The 19,678-nt window shown below is 35.1% G+C and overlaps 2 protein-coding genes across 6 annotated transcripts; both read right to left on the bottom strand.

Annotated features, from left to right (window-relative positions):
- Window positions 1-7,418: 7,418 nt before the first annotated feature.
- LOC132638633 (uncharacterized) lies at window positions 7,419-18,406 on the bottom strand. Of its 5 annotated transcripts, none has more exons than XR_009581837.1 (6): window positions 18,132-18,401; window positions 17,278-17,359; window positions 16,634-16,766; window positions 9,688-9,897; window positions 9,304-9,349; window positions 7,462-7,705 (listed from the first exon to the last, which is right to left on the bottom strand). XR_009581837.1 is itself a non-coding variant. In XM_060355444.1 (6 exons), exons 2-4 carry the CDS (start codon window positions 10,909-10,911, stop codon window positions 9,749-9,751), a joined length of 501 nt encoding a protein of 166 aa, XP_060211427.1. In that variant the 5' UTR covers window positions 10,912-10,936; window positions 18,132-18,405; the 3' UTR covers window positions 7,462-7,705; window positions 9,304-9,349; window positions 9,688-9,748. The 5 variants fall into 5 exon arrangements, 2 of the variants coding, with proteins under 2 accessions (XP_060211428.1, XP_060211427.1); XM_060355444.1 differs by lacking the exons at window positions 16,634-16,766; window positions 17,278-17,359 and adding exons at window positions 10,473-10,743; window positions 10,831-10,936 and having other exon boundaries at window positions 18,132-18,405; XM_060355445.1 differs by lacking the exons at window positions 9,304-9,349; window positions 16,634-16,766; window positions 17,278-17,359 and adding exons at window positions 10,473-10,743; window positions 10,831-10,936 and having other exon boundaries at window positions 7,419-7,705; window positions 18,132-18,406.
- LOC132638632 (uncharacterized) lies at window positions 13,186-14,508 on the bottom strand. The gene is made up of 2 exons (XM_060355443.1): window positions 13,639-14,508; window positions 13,186-13,562 (listed from the first exon to the last, which is right to left on the bottom strand). The coding sequence occupies exons 1-2, from the start codon at window positions 14,061-14,063 to the stop codon at window positions 13,232-13,234; spliced, it is 756 nt and encodes a 251-aa protein (XP_060211426.1). The 5' UTR covers window positions 14,064-14,508; the 3' UTR covers window positions 13,186-13,231.
- Window positions 18,407-19,678: the final 1,272 nt, after the last annotated feature.

The raw sequence follows: 19,678 nt of genomic DNA, 5'->3' as shown, positions 1-19,678 counted from the left end.
AAGATTAGTTCATACAAAGAAGCATTCAAATTATCCTCTTGTATTCCGCTTAGTGAAACTTGCTTTGCTTCTGCCAGTTGCCACTGCATCCGTTGAAAGAGCTTTTTCGGCAATGAAGTTTATCAAGAATGACTTGCGGAGTCAAATGAGTGATGATTTTTTTAGCGGTTGTTTGGTGCCTTATCTAGAAAAAGATTTATTTGATAATATTTCTAATGATGTTATTATTAAGACATTTCAAGAAATGAAACCTCGTAGAGTACAATTGTAAAGCTCTATGGTTCTTGCATAGTCTAACTTAGTTTCCACTCCAAAAGCTTACTAGCTCCATGGTTCTTGCATAGTCTAACTTAGTTTCCACTCCAAAAGCTTACTAGCTTTTGTTTTTGCTTCAAAAGCTCCCAAGCTTTTGCTTTTGTAATATGGCACCTTCCAGTTGCCTTTGATAATGGAAACTTCTTACTTCCAGTTTTCTCCTCTGATTCTGCAACTTTCTCTTGGTACTCTGCTTAACTTTGTCTATTAATCTTTCTAGATTGATTCTGTGATAAATTCTCATATTTCATGTTTTTTTGGTTCAATTTTTGTGCCTTTCATCAATATGTCTGTTGTCTGTTTACTATATGGTGGTCCATAAGTTATGCAATGTGAATCTGATTGCTGGTCTGTAATATGGCTTGTTTGAGGTTTTCCTTTATGTATTTACTTGCTACAGAGACCTGTTCGTGTGAGTTGGACTTTGATCCTTTGACAAGAGGTCAGTTGTTTCTCTTTTTATTTACTATTCTTAAATTTTAAACATGTTAATGATCCTGTGAGTGTTGTGAAAATATTGTTAGTTTCGTTTCATGTAGCACACAAATAGACAATCCAGTATTCCAAAGGTGACGCTTGTAGTTTATGTTAGGCATGACAACATTATGACAATTAAGTAGCATGCTTTGCGAGCTGAATGGTATTGTGATATTTACTGTCTGTTTACAGAGGCGGAGCCAAGTGGTGGCCAGGGTGTTCACCCAAACCCCCTTCGGCGAAAAATTACCATGTATACACAAGATTAAAATTATTTTTTATGTATAAATTGTAGATGTTGAACTCCCTTGGTTTCTACGTTTCTTACTCTTTTATATTTTTGAATCCCCTTAGTGAAAATCCTGGCTCCGCCACTGGTTACATACTATGCAGATTGCACATGTTTCTGGCTCATTAGCTGCTCCTGGATCTGGACGCTTGCCGAGATCTATATCCATTACAGGAATATAATGCATTCTCATTTTTAGGTACTGTGATATTTGTATCAATTTATACACTGATAATGCCTCTTGCATCAAGTTACGAATCCATGTTTGAGAGTATAAAGGATGAACTGGTACATTCGGGACATATCGTGTATTCCTATGATTATGTGGCAGTTCTTCAAGGTTTTGATTCGGGGAAACTTGTAAAAAATCATGACTTTGAGAATGATTATTCAGGTTGTTGTGTTGAACTTGATTAGGACTTGACATGTTTTATTGGATTAATGATTGATTGAAGTTTTTCGGTTTCAACGTGGTATATATTAGTAGTGAAAAGGAACTTTTTTCATACAAAAGACGGATTCGAATTTGGGTACTATGTTTACGTATTTAAGCTTTTTTTGGAATTGAAGAGTATTTCCAATTTGACAAGGATTCGAATTTGGGTTTTTATGGGACTTCTAGAGAGCCAAATTTGGAAAAGTTACTTACCTTGTACTTATTATTCAGTTTTTGGCCCTTAAAGGAGGCGGAATTACAAGTAAGAGCTCAAACTTGGAAGTAATCCAATAAATTGACATACATTTAGACAAATTATTTGCCATGTAGAAAGGTCGTTAATTATATTAAATTTACGCAGCTATACCTAAATTCCTAATCAAGCCAACCTGGGAAAATATTTAATTTGGTTAGTAGATATCCTCAGGTAACTAAACTGACTCGAAATGGGATAGGGAAAGGAAGGCTAAGAAATCCCATTACGCTTAGGATTAGGATTTAACACACTAACACACATATATATAGTACCTATATGCAGTCAAAAGTATCAAAAATTATTCACATAACCTTTCTCTTCACGTTAAAGCTTCATATATATACTCCCCTCCTAGATATTTGCTATTCATTCAAAGGTTTTGAATCAATGGAAGTGTGTAGTTTCAACAAAAGGGTTCAACAGTTGGTGATGAACATGATTAATCCAAAGATAGGACTCAAGTTACAAAGGGCATGCAAGAAACCAACTTTTTTTGTGTACGTAGGCAAAGAAAAGGAGGAATTGAAGAAATTTGAGGTCCCAAAAGTCTACTTGTCTTCTCAATGTTTCGACGAGTATTTCTTCGACGTATTCCAAAAAGACATCCAAATAATAGATAAGAAAAAAGATTTGGTATTGTATGTGCCTACTTGCTCTGCTGATTATTTCAAAAGAATTCTTTAATTCATCAAGATTCAACTAGACCGTAATTTTTTTCCCTTCTTTTTATGACTGTATTTTCTTTTTTCTCTTTTGGAGATTATCATGATGTAATAAAATTACCACTTCAGAGTAAGGCTTTGTTTCTGTCATATAGTTTCAATTTTCTTTTATTTCAAGATTAATCTAAACGCTACTTTACGTCAAGGTTTCAGTCCTTTTTTTTCTTCAAAGTTCTTTTTTGTGTGCTCAATCATATGAAACATGAAATTCAATCTACAATAGGTAAAACGATAAAAAATTAAATTTGAGTGCTAGTTTTAAAAATGAATGCAAGAGAAACCCAATTAACAAAAGAAAAAAAAAAAAGAAAAAAAAAAAAGATAAGAACAGAGAAAGAGCAAATTAAGGCAATGGACAGAATGGATTGGAACCGTATGTTGCCATTCCCCTGATCTATTCCCTTCTTTTCTTCAAGGGAAAAGACCTTGCTAATCCATTAAACATCGAAGAATAATGCCCCCACAAATACCCGTGCTTTAACAATCTAAAAAACATTGTATTCAGAGGCGGAGTCAGCATTCAAAACTTGTGTGTTCGGAATTCTAATTCGTTTAAGTTACTGAGTTCTAAATTAACAATTTATACATATTAAATGAATTTTTCAAGACAAATACAGTGTTTAGACCAAATTTACTAGGTTCGGCCCAACCCCGAGTAATATGCTAGCTCCACCCTAATTGTATTTAAACTAAAACGCAAGAAAATACAATAGATAACAACCATCCAAACAAGCTATTAGAAGATTACGTTGGTTATACATCCTTTAAAGAGGAAGAAGAGAAGACAACAGAGTTTGGTTTTTGTGTACAGTTTTGTTACAAAAGTGGAAATTTCCTTTTAAGTGTCCCACATCGATAAAACCAAATTGTCACTTTGGACTTCCCTCTATTTAAGTTAAAACTAATACCAATAATTTTCTATCTCGTCCTGTTGGGGGTGCTGAGGTGATTCGCTTATGATCGTATAGAGACCGGCGGATCGTGCCAACACCAACGCAACGAACACACTTTATTAAGGCGAGTAAGCCCGCTCTACTTTGGTGGGCTTGCCCGCCAATTTTTGGAAGCCCACAATTCTTTTTGTGGGCCCACAGACCAATTCTTAGATCATAAATTATGAATAATCTCTTGTGGACTTCAATTATTGCCAATTCACTGTGTATTAATTTCGGTTGTGTTGGGCCAAGAAAAGTACTATTGGGCCTCCGTTGCTGCCTCTTGAACTTCGCTTTTTGGATCAAAATCATCTTAGTAATTTTTTCTTTTTCGATAAGTATGAATGGTTACATTTATATATTTCGGCGATAAATTGTGAATTATTACCATAAATCAACAAAGTAATACGAGTATCCAGAACCTCAGCCACCTGCTAGGAAGAGTGCCCCAATTACTATACCTAAATAAAATAGCCAGAACAACTCTTAGCTAATTACAAAGTTTGTGTATCGACATCTCCTAGGCTTTTCTAGAGTTCCTAAGTCACTCTATTCTTTCTTTAATTTCCTTTTGTATCTGAGCTACTACTAAATCAGTATTTACACTTTTTTCTGAACATCTTCCGGTTCCTGAGCTGTCATGTGTAGCATATAATATCTCCCCATAGGCTTGCTACAACTTCCTTCTCTTATTCCGCTGCAACACATGTACTGCCTTTGCCTTCTAAATCTGTACTCCTCTCCAACTGATCAAAGCATTCCTAACATTTGTTATCCACCTGCAATCAACATACAGATGGTAGTGTGGCTCATTAAGCTGGTCATCACAGAGACAACATTAACTCACATCAACTGGAATATTCAATCTATGCAGCCTTTCTTTTGTTAGTAGCCTGTTCTGATATACCAGTCACACTCTCAGTATCACCTTTGCCTAGGCAACATTATAGAATTTCTGTTGAATAGTTTGTACTTGTAAAGGGAACTTTCCCATATCGATGGAAATGAAAAGGTTTAAGTTTTTTTATGATTTATGTGTACTTAAATGAGAGAGCTGAACCAAGTGTGCTTGTGTATAAAATAAATAAATATATATTATACATTTAAATCTAATTTACTTGGACTTGGGGCTTGGGCATGGACCCGGTCAGACCCTTAAATAAAAGACTATTTTTAATTTTCATAATTATTTTACGGGTTTAGTTAAATATTTTGCAGTAACATTTTTTGGTTTTGAGGAATCTTGTCTGTATCTCCTAAAAAAATATACGGGGAATATTTATCTAAGAATAATGATTTATTCACGCCTCAAAGTTTTATGTTCTCTTCTTTTACTAACAATTCCAAATTAGATCAGCTTCCTTCATCTTGGTCAGGACACCCAACATAGCTGCATAACTACACTGATCTGAGTACTCTCCTTTAGGTGCCAGTTAGTATTGTCCTCTATAGTACCAGTTCATCATCAAATTGTCCTCTATAGTACCAGTTCATCATCAAGACTTTGAGAGAAGTCAAAAATAGAAATGCTCAAATCAATCGAATTCTTATCTCTTCGATTCACAGTACATTGACCACAAAAGTCAAAAGTGAAGTGCTGTTCATGAGGTAAAATTTGTTAGACTTGAAATTTTATTCATAAAAAAGAGAAATAAAAAATTCAAGACCACACACTTTCAAAGTCATAAATCACCCCTTCAGTTGTCTAGTTGAATTGCCACATGGCTTTCATGAATTGCGGTTTAGGCCCAAAACTCAAACATATAATAGCACTTCTGCGAACCCAATCCACTAATAAGGAAAGACAAGTTGGGAAAGTCACATAAATACAAGATTTTAAAAAAGGAATTTTTAAAAGTTACAACTACTTTCAAAAAATTACATTAATACAATTTATTCTGATCTTATAACTTTTCATTATATTATATATAATCTTTCATATCCCTAAAATATCTCTCCTAATTAAATACACAATAATATCTCTCCTAATTAAATACACAATAAAATGTTATTCTCTCACCTAAAAACTTTCCTTATCAATCAAAAGGTGCTCTAATTTTCAATTTCATGTTCTTTCCCTTCCATATTCATTTCTCAAGCTCCTAGAAATACAAATTTTCAAGCTTTGCTTTTATATACATATTCAAAGTCTTCTGATCTGCACTATTTGTAGTTTTTTACTTAAGCTTTCTATTTTTTTTTTTAATTTCTAAGCATGTGTTACCACTTTTTCACACTAATTTAGTTTCTAAGGGCAAATACTAAAAATGTATATGGTATATTCAAATTGCTAAGTCTAATTGAAAAGATGGTAAGAAAATATTTGTAGGTATAATAGTAAGAATCAGTATATTTAAGTCTTATATTATATATAGTATACAATATAATATAATAATACAATGTATATTATATATTTCAATTGGTAAGTGTAATTGAAAAGATGAGAATCAGTATATTTAAGTTTTATATTATATATAGTATATAATATAATAATACCATGTATACAGTATATTCAAATTGGTAAGTGTAATTGAAAAGATGATAATAAAATATTTGTGGACATAATAGTAGGAATTAATATATTTAAGTTTGTATATAATATAGAGTATATGACATAATAATACCTTATGTACAATATACAGTCAAACCTCTCTATAATGGCAACGTTTGTCCGAGAATTTCATGGCTGCTATAGTGAGGTGTTGTTATGTATGTATACTGACATTTCATGTTCAAATCTCATTTAGCTGTTATAAACAAAAATACGCAAAAAAAATTATTTTTCTGTATCCTTTATGTTATAAATGAAAAGAAAATCTTGTTAATTTTAAAATCTTAATTGATTTTCATATTTCATTTATATAAAATTAAAAAGACTAATAAATTACTCATAAATTCATAACTAGTTGTACCATACCGATAAAAGATTATAATCTAAGGAACACATGCATTTGAAATTAATTAAAAGTTTTAATATTTAAAGTTTGATGTAAGAATTCTACAATTGTAGGTTGTTTCGTAATTTTCGGTCTCTTTGTGATAATATAATGCTTGAACAGACTTAGATTTTTGTCCAAACTTTCAGCAAAAGGGAATTCAATAGCTTTCCATTGAAGGTTTTCTAAGAGCTTCTTATTTATCAAGCAATAATAGTACTAAAATATATCCAAATAGCCAAATTGAGATTTTTCTGAAAGCAGAAACAAAAATATACATATAGTGTTGGCTTTTGTCTAAGAGCTTAACCATTGACTCTTCTATCTCACCCCCAAGTATCAGTAGGTTGAGGCTTTTCATCAACACTTTCATTGTCACCTTCTGCATCCGTATCTCTTGTTCTTTCACTCCAATGACTTGTGCAATAATCTCTTCATCACTGTAAGTTTCAAGGATTGGAAGTGTTGCGTCAAACTCCATATAAGTGGTAGCATCCTTTGCTTGATTGGTTTTATGAGATGGGATTTGGGCTATAATTTTTTTCTTTTAGATATTCATACTTGAAATTTACTATGTGCATGAAATTAATGATGATCACCATAAATATTTTAATATCTCGTATACATAATACATTCTTATAAAATATTATGACATAACATTTGAGTATGGCTGTTATAGAGAGATAATTTTGCAAAGAGTGTACCGCTATAATGAATGCCACTGTTGTTATAGCACTACCAAAAAAGCACGTTTTAGCCACGGTTAATAACGTGGCTAAATGGTACCAAAACCGTGGCTAATTAGGGTTAGCAACGAAAAATTAGCCACAGTCGCCGCCGTGCCCATCAGGGGCGTCGCGAGTAATTTAGCCACGGTTTTATCCTCCGTGGTAACATTTTGTTAGCCACGGTTATATGTACATTTAGCCACGGTCACTCCATGGGTAATTTGACCCCAAAATTCATTCATCATATAAAATTAGCCACGGTTTAGACGTGGCAAATATATTCAATTTTTTAATCAAAAAATTTACCCACGGTTAAACCGTGGCAATAATATACAGTTATTTTTTTAAAAAATTACCCACGGTTCAACCGTGGCAAAATATATATTAAAAAAAAAAAAATTACAATTTTTTCGTCATTTTCCTGGTATCAATACATAATCAATAAGCATTCATGAGTACACTGACCATATACACAAACCAGTGCTATAATGATCAAAGTTTTAATATCAAGGCATAAAAGAAAATCAAGAAAGTATCTAGCCAATCCACTGGCAGCAGCAGTCGTAAACTTTTGTATCATCCAAGAGTAGATGTAATCCTGCATCTATTTTCTGCATTTTTTGGCAAAAATAAAAGGCACATGAACATTAGCAGCGGATTCAACTATAAGTTCACAAGTTCATCAGACTCGGACCCTATATCACTATAAATGTATGTGCGGAACAAAAACAAGGGTAGAGTTAAATATACATTTCAAAACTACTCTCTCAAATCAGTACTTACAACGTTTAAATTCTATGAACAGAAAGAAATGACCAAGTCTACAAGCATAACCAAGTCAAGAATACATATTCATCAAATAATTTACAGGAAGAATAAAAGAAATGCAACAACCAAGAAAGAGAAAAGAAATGCAACAGCCAAGAAAGAGAAATACAGTGCTACAACAAATTCTACATTCTTTGATTTCAGAATCTGCACATGTCGAAGATCATATTTACAACTGGTTTACTTGAAATCTTGAATTGGCATACGTATAAATTTGATATCATACCAAACTACTGGAAAGAATCATGGAACTGGTATGCTGATGCAAATGTCAAATGTGACGAAAGAAGAAAAGAATAAACTTCTCGATGAAAGGTCTTTTATGACTTAAATTATGCTAGTTAGTTTTTTTCACTCCTTTAATAACCCGATGTTGTTCAGGTTGGGATGGATAAATCAACTATCTTATTGTTTGATAAATAAAAGGGTTATCAAGACAAATAGAGCCAGATCCATTTCATGTGAGAAGTCACTAGATGATAAAACAAATATTTCAGTACTACTGCCTTGATCAATCAAAGATTCAAAGTCCAGCAGTCAACAATATTCCAATATGCTAACACAAAAAGTTGATCTTTCATTTATTAGTTCAACATCGTCTGATCTCTGTTTGGACCAAAAATATGGTGCATTTACAAAAAATGCAGCCTATGTGTGTTAAAATTCCATAAAAATTAAAGTGACGGACATTAACCAAGTCTATTCAAATCATAGAATGAAATCAGATCTCATGCGTGAGGACTTGATAGATGGTACTAAAAGATTAAGGTGTTTCTAAATGTTCCTTCTCTCCAAGAATATAACTGTTAAGAAAGGAAACTGGAGCTTGTCAGTAAGTGTTAGAATTATGCTTTTGGGCTGCAGTAACATTATTCTACTACTTTAGTTTTTTGAATAAATCCTAGTTAATAGTCTCTTAGCCAGCTATTCCTATTTTTGTAGTAATTAGTTAGTTGCAGATCTGATTCTCTAGGATTACGATCATTTTTTTTACTGTTTTTTATTACTGCAAGTACTATAATATATATCGCAACAAATCTAAACAAAACAGTCCCCGTTGATTGCATAGCCAAAATATTTCTCGTCACTTCATTTTTGATATATTAGCTCTCTGGCAAGTAATGGTTATGAATTAGTTGAGACTTAAAGTGACCAGTCTTCCTCCTGCATTCATACAATCTCAAGCAACAAGCCCAAACAAAACCGCGAGATAACTTATGAGGCATTTCAATTTCATACCGATATGAAATCTCAACTATATCTACGAAACATTCAATGCATATATTTTGCTGGAACAAATAAAAGGAAAAGAATTCTAACAAGCAAGTGATTCTAGAGCTACTTCATGGAAACAAAAGACCTTGCATAGTGAAAGCAGTACCTGTTTGTATTGGTGCTCGGTCAATCCAAAAATTGAGTTCCTAATGCTGCAAATAGACAAAAACAACACTTTCAGAAGTAATTTTAACTGGATTATCACTTGAAAAGGCATGGACAAAAGGTGATTTTTAGAGAATTATAACAAGCAAATGTATGAAAGATTTGAGGGCAAGAAAATGAACTTAGCAAGCATGCAGGAAAATCCTTCCTACAGACTCTTCCAAAAATCATACAATGTACTCCCTCTGTCCCACTTTATGAGAAGATGTTTGGCCCTTTGTTATTTCTGTAAGTTTTTTTCTTTTTTTTTTTCTCTTTGGTTATAAACCATCAAACACATACCACATTTGCTTTACGATAGAAAAGATAGATTAAGAATACAAACCTATATCCGTCCCTTTGTCGTTGCAATATGAAGTGCTCCATAACAGTAGTATTAAACTGCTCTAAACATTGCTGCACCATCTCTGCGCTGCTGTTGCTGCTGTGCCTGCTGTTGTTGCTGCTGTGTCTGCTGCTGTTGCTGTTGCGCCTGCTGCTGTTGCTGCTGCGCCAGTTGATGTTGCTGCTGCTGTTGCTGCCTCTGCAGTAAAATCTGCAGGAAGACCAAACTTATAAGTTACTTATAGTCACTGAAAAGAGGGAGAATGCAACACTATAACTACAACTAAAATTAACTGAAACAAGCCAAATATAACAATTCCATAACAGGGGTACTAAACTAGTCCAAAATTCCTTCACCATCTCCATCATCACCATCTCCATCACCGCCACTTTCATAATCATCATGAGTTGGTTCATCTTGTTCTTGTTCAGAGCGATCATCCCGCACTAATTGTAGGTCTTCGATATTCTCCAAATGTTGCTCACGAAAAGGTATGTCCTTCATTGATGGCTCCTCTAAATCCACATAATTCACATCTCCCATATCATATACGTCTCTAGGCTTCATATGACAAACAAAACACCAATCTTCATCAACTGGATCATCAATATAGTACACCATTCTAGCATCAGTTGCAAGTATAAAAGGTTCATCTGTTTCTTTTGCACCAGTGTGTATCAAACGTGAAAAGTTTACACTTGTTATCCCAAATTGATCTATCTTAATTCCCTTGTTAAGTGTAGTGTCTACCCAAATACATTTGAATAACACAACCTTTAACTTACCGTAATAATTTAACTCTATGATGTCAACCAATTTGCCATAGTACATATCATCACTTGACTGTTCAATAGATTCTCTACCACTTGAAAATCTCTTGGTAACAACAGATATAACAATACCACTATTTTGTGTTGTCAATCCCTGCTCCTTCCTCATAGTACGAAACTTAAATCCATGAACGTTATACTCCTTGAATCTCCTCACAACATTATTTGGTCCATTTGCAAGCCATTCAATTTCGGGTGTAATATCCGCACCATCATTTCTTGCAACCTATTATTGTTAAATGTTAGGACAATTATATATATACACTTTATGAGCTTTTGAATTTAAAAGAGAACGAAATATTTTCAATCTTACATATTCCTTAAACCACTCGTGAAAATGTTTGTGCACATGTTCTTCCACAGTTTTTGATTGGTTTCTTCTGCCACGAAGCATCCTAGCGACCTCAGTCCTAAACTTCCTGTAACACCTCGTAACTTCGGACGTAAGTTTGACTCATAAGATGATAATATAATGGAACCAATATGAGGGTTATAGGAAGTGTTATGAAAACCAATTAAGTCATAAGAAATGTCTTTAGGCAAAGCAAAGTTGAAAACCACTCTACGGGGCATGTTTGCAAGTGAGTTTATAGAAGGTCTTACTTACAACGACCATAACCCCTTTATTAATTGAGAATTTGGGAAAACTTCCTTGATGAAAGTTGTAGCCCTTTGAAATAGCTTTCCAACGGTATATTATGGGTCTTGAACGGAGCTATACACAAAAGGTTATGGCCATTTTACGACAGACTGTTCGACAGAATATCACCCTCTGTCACAAGATGCGACTCAGGATGCGACTCGCAAACACTACATGCGACGCCGCAGCCCCGTCGCAAGTTGTGCCAGAGAGATTTTGTCCAGACTTTTCTGGACTACTTTAAATAAGACCCAACTCGTCCAAAATCATATTTTCATCATTCTTGGTCAAGAAAACCTCTAAAATACTCTCTAACATTCATCCACAAGAAAATTCAAGGGAAATCCATGATCAATAACACCAAATCCATGAACCCAAATGTATGAAACCTAGCCAAAGTTCATCTAATTCAAGAAAACCCAAGGGAAGTGAAGTAGGGTTTTGGTGCTAAAGGAGTAACTCCACTCAAGACTTGTTCAACCACTATCTAAGGTAAGTTTCATGACTTTCTCATGATGATTAAAGTGTTGATGTATTCTTGGGAGAATAATAATTGGGTTTGATGAAGGGAATTATATGAACTATGCTAGAGTTGTTGGATTGTTGACTTGGGATTTGTTGTATTCATATGAGTGATGAAGAATGATGTTAATTACATCTAATTGAGATTGTAGAATCATCTAGAAGTAATAGAATGGGATTGGGTGAAGAAAACACCATTAATGAAGGTTGTGGAGCTGCATGCCCACCAAGTGTTTGATAAAATGCTTAGATGACCAAAGCATGAATATTATTGCTAATATAGAATCCCTTTGACTTGTATTGATATAGATCAAAGTTGAGAGGGTTGACGAACATTGTATTACGCACAAAGGCTGGAATTGAGGTATGTGAGGCTAACTATCTACGTTAGGGAATGTTCATGATTCTCCCTACGCCTCATTCTTCATACTTGTTAGAAATTTGACTCAGAATATAGTTAGCTCTAGTTTCATGAAATGATATAGAACTGTTATCTTCTAGGGTTGCAGTTACAGAATTCGTTCATGGTTGTCACTTTAAACATCATGAACCCAGCACGTAATTCTTATAGACTTATGCATTATTATCACATGAGTCTCAGTCAGTGTATAACCAGTTAACTGCAAGAGTCCCAGAATCAGAAACAGTTATCATGCTATCAGCTATAGCCAGTCTCAGTTTTGTAAAATATCAATGTTGAACACCTGTATCTGTACTTTTGGGCCCTAGGCCACAGTTTATGCATACGTATTGCTTGGGCCAGAGGCCACAGTTTTGTGCACATTATTTGGGCCCTAGGTCACAGTTATATATATATATATATATATATATATATATATATATATACAGTTTTACAGGTGATTCTTCATCCAGAACAGGGAGTACATCAGCTTCTTGCTTTCCTGTGTAGTTCAGTTTCAGTTTTCAGTTTCAGTTCCAGTATTTTATTGCTTCAGTTGCTTTACATACCAGTACAATTCAAATGTACTCATGTCACTTTTTATTGCTTAGAGGCCTGCATCTCGCGATGCAGGTAACGATACACAGGTTGACGACTCAGCTAATTAGGAGTGCACATATCAGCTACTGGTGAGCCCCACATTCCTTCGGGGCATTGTCAGCTATCCGGTTATTTCAGTTTATAGACAGATCTATCATTCAGTACTCTTAGAGGCTTCATAGACACAGTTCAGACAGTCAGATATTTATTATGTTAGCCTTGTTGGCAGTTGTTCAATCGTTTTGGTTTAGCCATGTTGGTTACTGTTAGATATATTTCAGATTGTCTAAGTATTTCCGCATTATGATTTCAGTCAGACCTTTAGTATATCAGCATGTGTTTAGTTATTCCACATTTAGTTATGTTTTGATATCACATGTTGATTCAGTCAGCCAGTTGGTTCGCTCGGTCACATGCAGTCAGGCACCGGGTGCCGTGTTACGTCCAGGCCTAGGTTCGGGGCGTGACACTTCCTGCAGTAGTAGTAACTCATAAAGTAAGGTATAAAAATACATTACAAAAGAAAATGAACAATATAAAAGACCATGTAACCTACTCTCGAAATGCATCAACTATTTCACAATTGGTTAAAACATATCGGTGAGCTTGTATGATTTCCAAGGGAGGTATCGGTAGAGTCTTAATAGCCCCAACAGGCTTGCCTGATGCAGGAAACAAGTTTGACAAGATAGTAGATTCACTACTAGCACTGATCTCATTTTCATCATCATTACGCCTTGGTCGATTAAACCTTGTCTCTATGTCGCCAACCTCCAAATATCTTGAACAAAAAGTGAGACATTCCTCCAAAATATACCCTTCAGCTATACAGCCTTCTGCTGCGGAATTGTTACGAACATAAGACTTCAAATGGCCGAGTTCCCTAGCAATATATTAAAACGAATCGTAAGATTAGAAACAATTTAAAAATATAGCAACTTACTCAGCAAAGAATATACCTTTCAACAGGATACATATAATGACCTTGTACAGGACCAACAAGAATTGCTTCCTCTCCAAGATGAATGACCAAATGAACCATAATAGTGAAAAATGATGGAGGGAATATGACTTCCAGATTAGAATTAGTCAACCAAATTCTTTGTTGGAGCTTCTCGATATACTTTACATCTAGAACCTTGCTTGATACTTCTCTAAAGTAGTTACATAACTCAATCAACACTGAAGTAACTTCTTTAGGAAGAGATCTTTTAAAAGCAATTGGCAAAAGATGCTCCATCAGAATGTGGGAATCATGGCTCTTTAAATTAGAGATCTTGCGTTTCTTAAGATCAACACATCTAGAAATGTTTGATGCGTAGTTATCTGGAAAAACCACATTTTTTAAAACTTTTAGGAAGATATCTTTCTGCTCTTTCTTCATGGTAAATCATGATGGAGGAAACTTGGAAGAATTAGGATATGGATGAAGCTTTTCTTTAATTCCCATCGCTTGCAAGTCCTTACGAGCTTGCAAATTGTCTTTTGATCTTTTTTTGTCACCAAGTACGGTGAACAATATATTGTCACAAACATTCTTCTCTATGTGCATCATGTCAAGGCAATGACGAATAAGATTGTTCTTCCAATAAGGTAAATCCCAAAAAATACTCTTTTTCTTCCATTGATCCAGGCCAACCTCACTTGTAGAACAATCACGCGGTCTCTTCCGACTCTCCTCAATTTGCCTTAACATGGTTGAACCTGAGGGTGGGATAGGGGCAGGTCTATGCTCTTCAAAACCATTAAAGGACTGCTTATTGTACCTATACTTGTGATCATGTGGCAAATAACGACGATGTCCCATAAAGCAATTTTTCCTACCAAACTTTAGCCTTAGAGATTCCATGTTACAATTACATGATGGACAAGCAAGCGATGTATGTGTATTCCACCCAGACAAGTTGTCAAGACCTGGAAAATCACTTATGGTCCACATCAATGCAACACGCAATTGAAACATTTCTTTAGTTGAGGAATCATAAGTAGGTACACCGCTCCACAACTGTTTTAACTCAGCGACTAGAGGTTGCAAGTAAACGTCAATGCTATTTCCAGGCATTTTAGGACCAGGAATTATCATAGACATGACAAGAGAAGTTTGCTTCATAAAACACCATGGAGGATAGTTATAAATATACAACATCAGAGGCCAAATGCTAACATTGGAACTTAGATTTCCAAAAGGATTGAAATCGTCTGTAGCTAAAGCAAGTCGCACATTACGGGTCTCTGAAGTAAAATCTGGATAGAATGAATCAAAATGTTTCCACGCTTTGCCATCTCTAGGATGTCGTAATAACTCATCTGGGTTAGCCTTTGTAGCATGCCACTTCAAGAGTTCTGCAGTTTTTGAGCACATGTATAACCTTCTCAGCCTATGTATAAGTGGAAAGTACCGCAATACTTTCGCTGGCTTTGGTTTCTTTTTCTGTTGGTCATCAATCACAATATTTTCACCAACATCATTTTCATTTGAATTATATCTGGATGTATTGCACTTCTTGCATTTATTTCTCTTCTTATCCTCGGATGATCCCCAATATAACATGCAATGGTTCGGACATGCATCAATCTTATCATAGCCCAAACCTAACCTCTTAATCATCTTTTTTTACTCATAAAATGATGATGGTAGTTTCGCATGGGGAAAAGCATCCTTTAAAAGGTCAAGAATCATTGAAAATGTTTTATCAGTTGCACTACATAAGACCTTAATATGATAAAAATGAACCATGAATGACAATTTACTATATTTTGCACAACCATCATAAAGTTCTTGATTCCCATCCTCTAACAACTCCTTAATTTTGTCCCTCTCTTCTTGACCATTATCTTCAGCACCCCCAGGATGGTCATTATTTGGTAGATTTGATGGACCAGAATCTTGAAAGTCATTATCAAAGACACCAAAAGCATCATTCAACATATCATGCATCGGATATTGTCTAACCGGCTCATCTTGTACCGGGGATATTGATTCTACGATAGATTGAACATGCTTTTCCCCATGCATATACCAACATATGTACTTTTCTGGAAACCCCTTTTGAACGAGATGACCAAACACATCAGCACTATTGCACATAACTTTAAATCCACATGTAATGCAAGGACATACAATTTTTCCATCTACAGATGCATTCGAAAAGGCAAAGTTCAAAAATTGGACTACACCATCTGAGAATTCATTTGATCTAATTTGCTTCTTAATCCAACTCTTGTCAATCATTTTGGAATGAAGCTGTTTCAATTTAAATCAATTGAATGCAATCCGAATATGGAAAATTGAAGGGCATACCGTCCAGGTTTCGTGCACCTCCAGGAATACTGTCCCCTTCTTTCTTATCTAAAGGTTTGACTTCTCCCGTCAAGTGCTCAATAGTAGTTGTCGATCTAACTCAGGAAACTTCACAGTCCACTGGTACTGACTGATCAAAGCAACAGGAAGAATTAGAAGAGTATAGAAGCTCACCATAATAAGAGGGTTGAAGCACAAATGTACAAGTAAAAATCCAGTCCATAAAAATTCAAAAACAATTTAAAACCATCAAATGCTAGCTCAAAGACCAACTAAAAGACACAAACTTTATGAAACATTTTATGTTGTAATTGGGGAGAAAATAATGAGATGTTGGAGATGGAAGGATGGCGAGAAAAGATTGCGGAGGGGCTTTTGTTTTCTCCAACTCCGCGTTTAGGCAGTTGTTTCAGTTGGGATGTTGTGGAAAGTGACGTCGAAGTGTCTTTGTGGAGTTATAGTATTTGATGCGGATATAGGAATAATTGGATTTCACTTCACCAGCCAGTTAGTTACAATCTAGGAGTAGCAGTTTTAAAAGAAAAACAAAAAAAAGGGGGGGAATACTTAACAAGATTGATGTCAAAGTGTTCATAATAAAACAATTTGCTCATGTTACTATTTCCATATGTGGGAAACATTATTTGCAGCACCAGTCAATAAGGACATGCCTCCTCGAATTACTTTAATTCTTTTCTACACATTTCAAATTCATTTGTATTGTAGTACATGCATCCAGCATACGCATCCATCACTTTTGTACACCTCTGATGGAGATCCTTCAGCCTACACATAATAATAATGCACGTATTATATTTCTCAAAGTAGCACAAGCAACAAAAGATTACATGTGAAACCTTGCGCAGCTATTACTACTAAACAACACCAGGCTTACTTAGCGAAAAGAAGGGTAAATCTTGCTAGTCCCAGTACATTGACTAACAAAGGGTGTAAAGAGCTCAATGAGATATATATACACATACCTATATCATTATCAAAAACAACTCAGCTTAGCTTCTAGTAATTCAAGTAGCAGTACTCCTAAAACTACTTAGTTCATAGGGCAAGTATCATTCCTAAACTCTATCAACAACCAACTACTTTAAAAATGTGTTTGTAGTAATCAAATTAAAGGTAGAATTTTTTATACTTCAAAACCATTTTCTCTAATGTCAAAGTGTAACGCTCCTCCTGGAATGACTTTTTTGAATTTTTTTTTTAAAAGAATTTGTCTACAATGGCCACCCAATCTCCATTTTCTATAACTACTGGCACAATGATTGAATGCCTTGAATACCTTGCAAGTTATTATCCTTACGAACTTCCCCGGCGTGTTGAAGGAAATATTCACAAATCTGGTATTGCTGCTACACAAATGTCTAGCAAGATCGAGAACAAACGTTATCAGTCTACCTAAACAATATGCTCAAAACTTCGCCAACAAGGCAATCTCCCAGCAGAGAAAGAACGCGACGGCTATAATAGCAATGTATTTTTATAAGTCCAACAAATGTGTTCCAATTATACACAAGGATAAAAAGTAGCCCATATACCCCAAAATACCAGGGGAAAATATGAGCTACCATAACCGACCTGAATGTTGGAACTAAATGGAGCGAAATGAAAAGTAAGGATTCATATAGCCAACGTCAAGCTAATTGGGATTAAGGTATCATTGTCATTGTTATACCACAATATACTAACAGTAACAACAACAACAACAACATACCCAGTTTAATCTCACGGGTGGGTTCTGGGCAGGGGCGGCTCAAATTTCATGTATAATTTTATACTAAATAATAAAAGAAAAAAAGATAAAGGGAGGTTCTTAAACTGGTCAGCCATAGAGTCGCTTAAATTAGGCCTTCAAACAAAAAGGGTATCGTCATTTATGCATCAAATTCCATTAACAAATAGTAGCAATCACCAACTATTTATGTATTTAAAAAAATGCATAAATTCACACACAAGCATTCATGGCAACAAGAACCCATCTTTTATCATGCCCAGATTTACTTTCAAAACACAAAAATACCATGGACAAGTATTCAAAGAACCCCTCAAGAACGTATCAAATCTAAACCCCCATTAAAACAAATTTGAAATTTGGGTATGAAAAACAGATGATGATTAAAGAAATGAGAAAAAAACCTCTGTTTTGCTGTTGAAGAACGATTCTTGCAGCCATTACAGAGAAATTAAATCACCCAAACTCAAATGTCTTCTCAAAACTCTAAATCCCACAAAAATAATGATGAGTTAATCAACGAAATTTCGAGTACGAATCGATGGCCGAATATTGGGAGCAATCGATTTGGGAACGGTGAATTTTGGAGCTGGGTATCGTTAATTTTGGTGAAGTTTGGCTGTTGGGTTAATTTGGGTTTGTTAAAATAGAAAACATAAAAACCAAAAAAGTAAATAAATGGTGGGAAATGAAAAAGAAAAGGGAGGGAGTGAATTTTTTACCCGCCCCATTTTGCCCACAAAAAATTAGCCACAGTTTTATACATCGTAGATAACATTATAATTTTCAGTCTCTTTTGCCACGATTTTTGAAACCGTGGCTAAAAGACCGTGGCTAAAACGCGCGTTTTTGGTAGTGTAGGTAGAATGTTGTTATAGAGAAGTAAAATATAACATGAAAAATTGATTTCGGAGAAAATCAGGCCGTTATAGTGAAATGTTGTTATAATGAATGACAATTATAGAGAGGTTTGACTGTATATGTCGTACATAGTATTACAATATACCTTATAGAAGATGGAGTGTATGAGCAAATTCTACCATCGTTAATGGGGCTTGATGATAATAAAGAATTTCAGAAGCTATGGTCTCCAATCAATTCAACACTTCTATCAAAACCATAAGGACTGACAATGCATTTGAACTTGGTTCCTCCTCTGTCAATGCTGAATTCCTTTCTTCTGTTGGCATTTCCCACCAAACTTCCTGCCCACACACACCACAACAAAATGGGGTTGTGGAAAGAAAACACAAGCACCTCCTTGAAACTGCAAGAGCCTTACTTTTCCAATCCAAACTCCCCACAAAGTTCTGGGGGGAATGTGTTCTCCATGCTACCTACTTAATAAATAGATTTCCTTCACCTATTTTATCTGACAAAACACCTTATGAGATACTTCATGGCAATCCCCCTTCCTATTCCCATCTTAGATCATTTGGCTGCTTGGCTTATGCTACTGTTCCCACACCACTTAGACACAAACTGCAATCTAGAGTTATTCCTTGTCTAATGATGGGTTATGGGGTAGGAAAAAAGGGCTATAAACTCTACAACTTACTCAAACACACCATCATCTATTCCAGAGATGTATCCTTTCTTGAACATATCTTCCCTTCCACCTCTCCCTCTTCTGGCTATTTTCCTCCTCCTTCAACATCTTGCTATGACCATGATTTTCCTTCATCTTCTATTCCCAACCCCTCACCTTCTTCTTCTGCTCCTACTGCTCCTTCTCATTCAACATCCCAACTGAACATTCCCTCACCTCCACAGCCATTTATTCCATCTTCCACTACCTCTCAACCCACTAGACAGTCCTCTAGGGTTATCAGAAATACCCCTGCACATTTCAAGGACTATATCTGCTACTTTGTCCCTATTAACAAACCATATACACCCTCTGAGTCTTGTCCAGTTGAACCTATGTACTACCAACAGGATGTGTCCAACC

This window comes from Lycium barbarum, chromosome 4, assembly GCF_019175385.1.
Source record: "Lycium barbarum isolate Lr01 chromosome 4, ASM1917538v2, whole genome shotgun sequence".
NCBI lineage: Eukaryota > Viridiplantae > Streptophyta > Magnoliopsida > Solanales > Solanaceae > Lycium > Lycium barbarum.
Note: the sequence above shows the minus strand (reverse complement) of the source record. Positions and strands in the feature narration are given on the sequence as shown.

Excerpts from the sequence above, each read along its gene's own strand:
- LOC132638633 (XM_060355445.1), bottom strand. The coding sequence starts at position 10,911 with ATGCTTCGTGGCAGAAGAAACCAATCAAAAACTGTGGAAGAACATGTG. Across the intron at positions 10,744-10,830 it reads ACGAGTGGTTTAAGGAATAT|GTTGCAAGAAATGATGGTGC; the intron begins GTAAGATTGAAA and ends TAACAATAATAG. Across the intron at positions 9,898-10,472 it reads CATAGAGTTAAATTATTACG|ATTTTACTGCAGAGGCAGCA; the intron begins GTAAGTTAAAGG and ends GTCTTCCTGCAG.
- LOC132638632 (XM_060355443.1), bottom strand. The coding sequence starts at position 14,063 with ATGAAGAAAGAGCAGAAAGATATCTTCCTAAAAGTTTTAAAAAATGTG. Across the intron at positions 13,563-13,638 it reads TATATGTATCCTGTTGAAAG|GGAACTCGGCCATTTGAAGT; the intron begins GTATATTCTTTG and ends ATATATTGCTAG.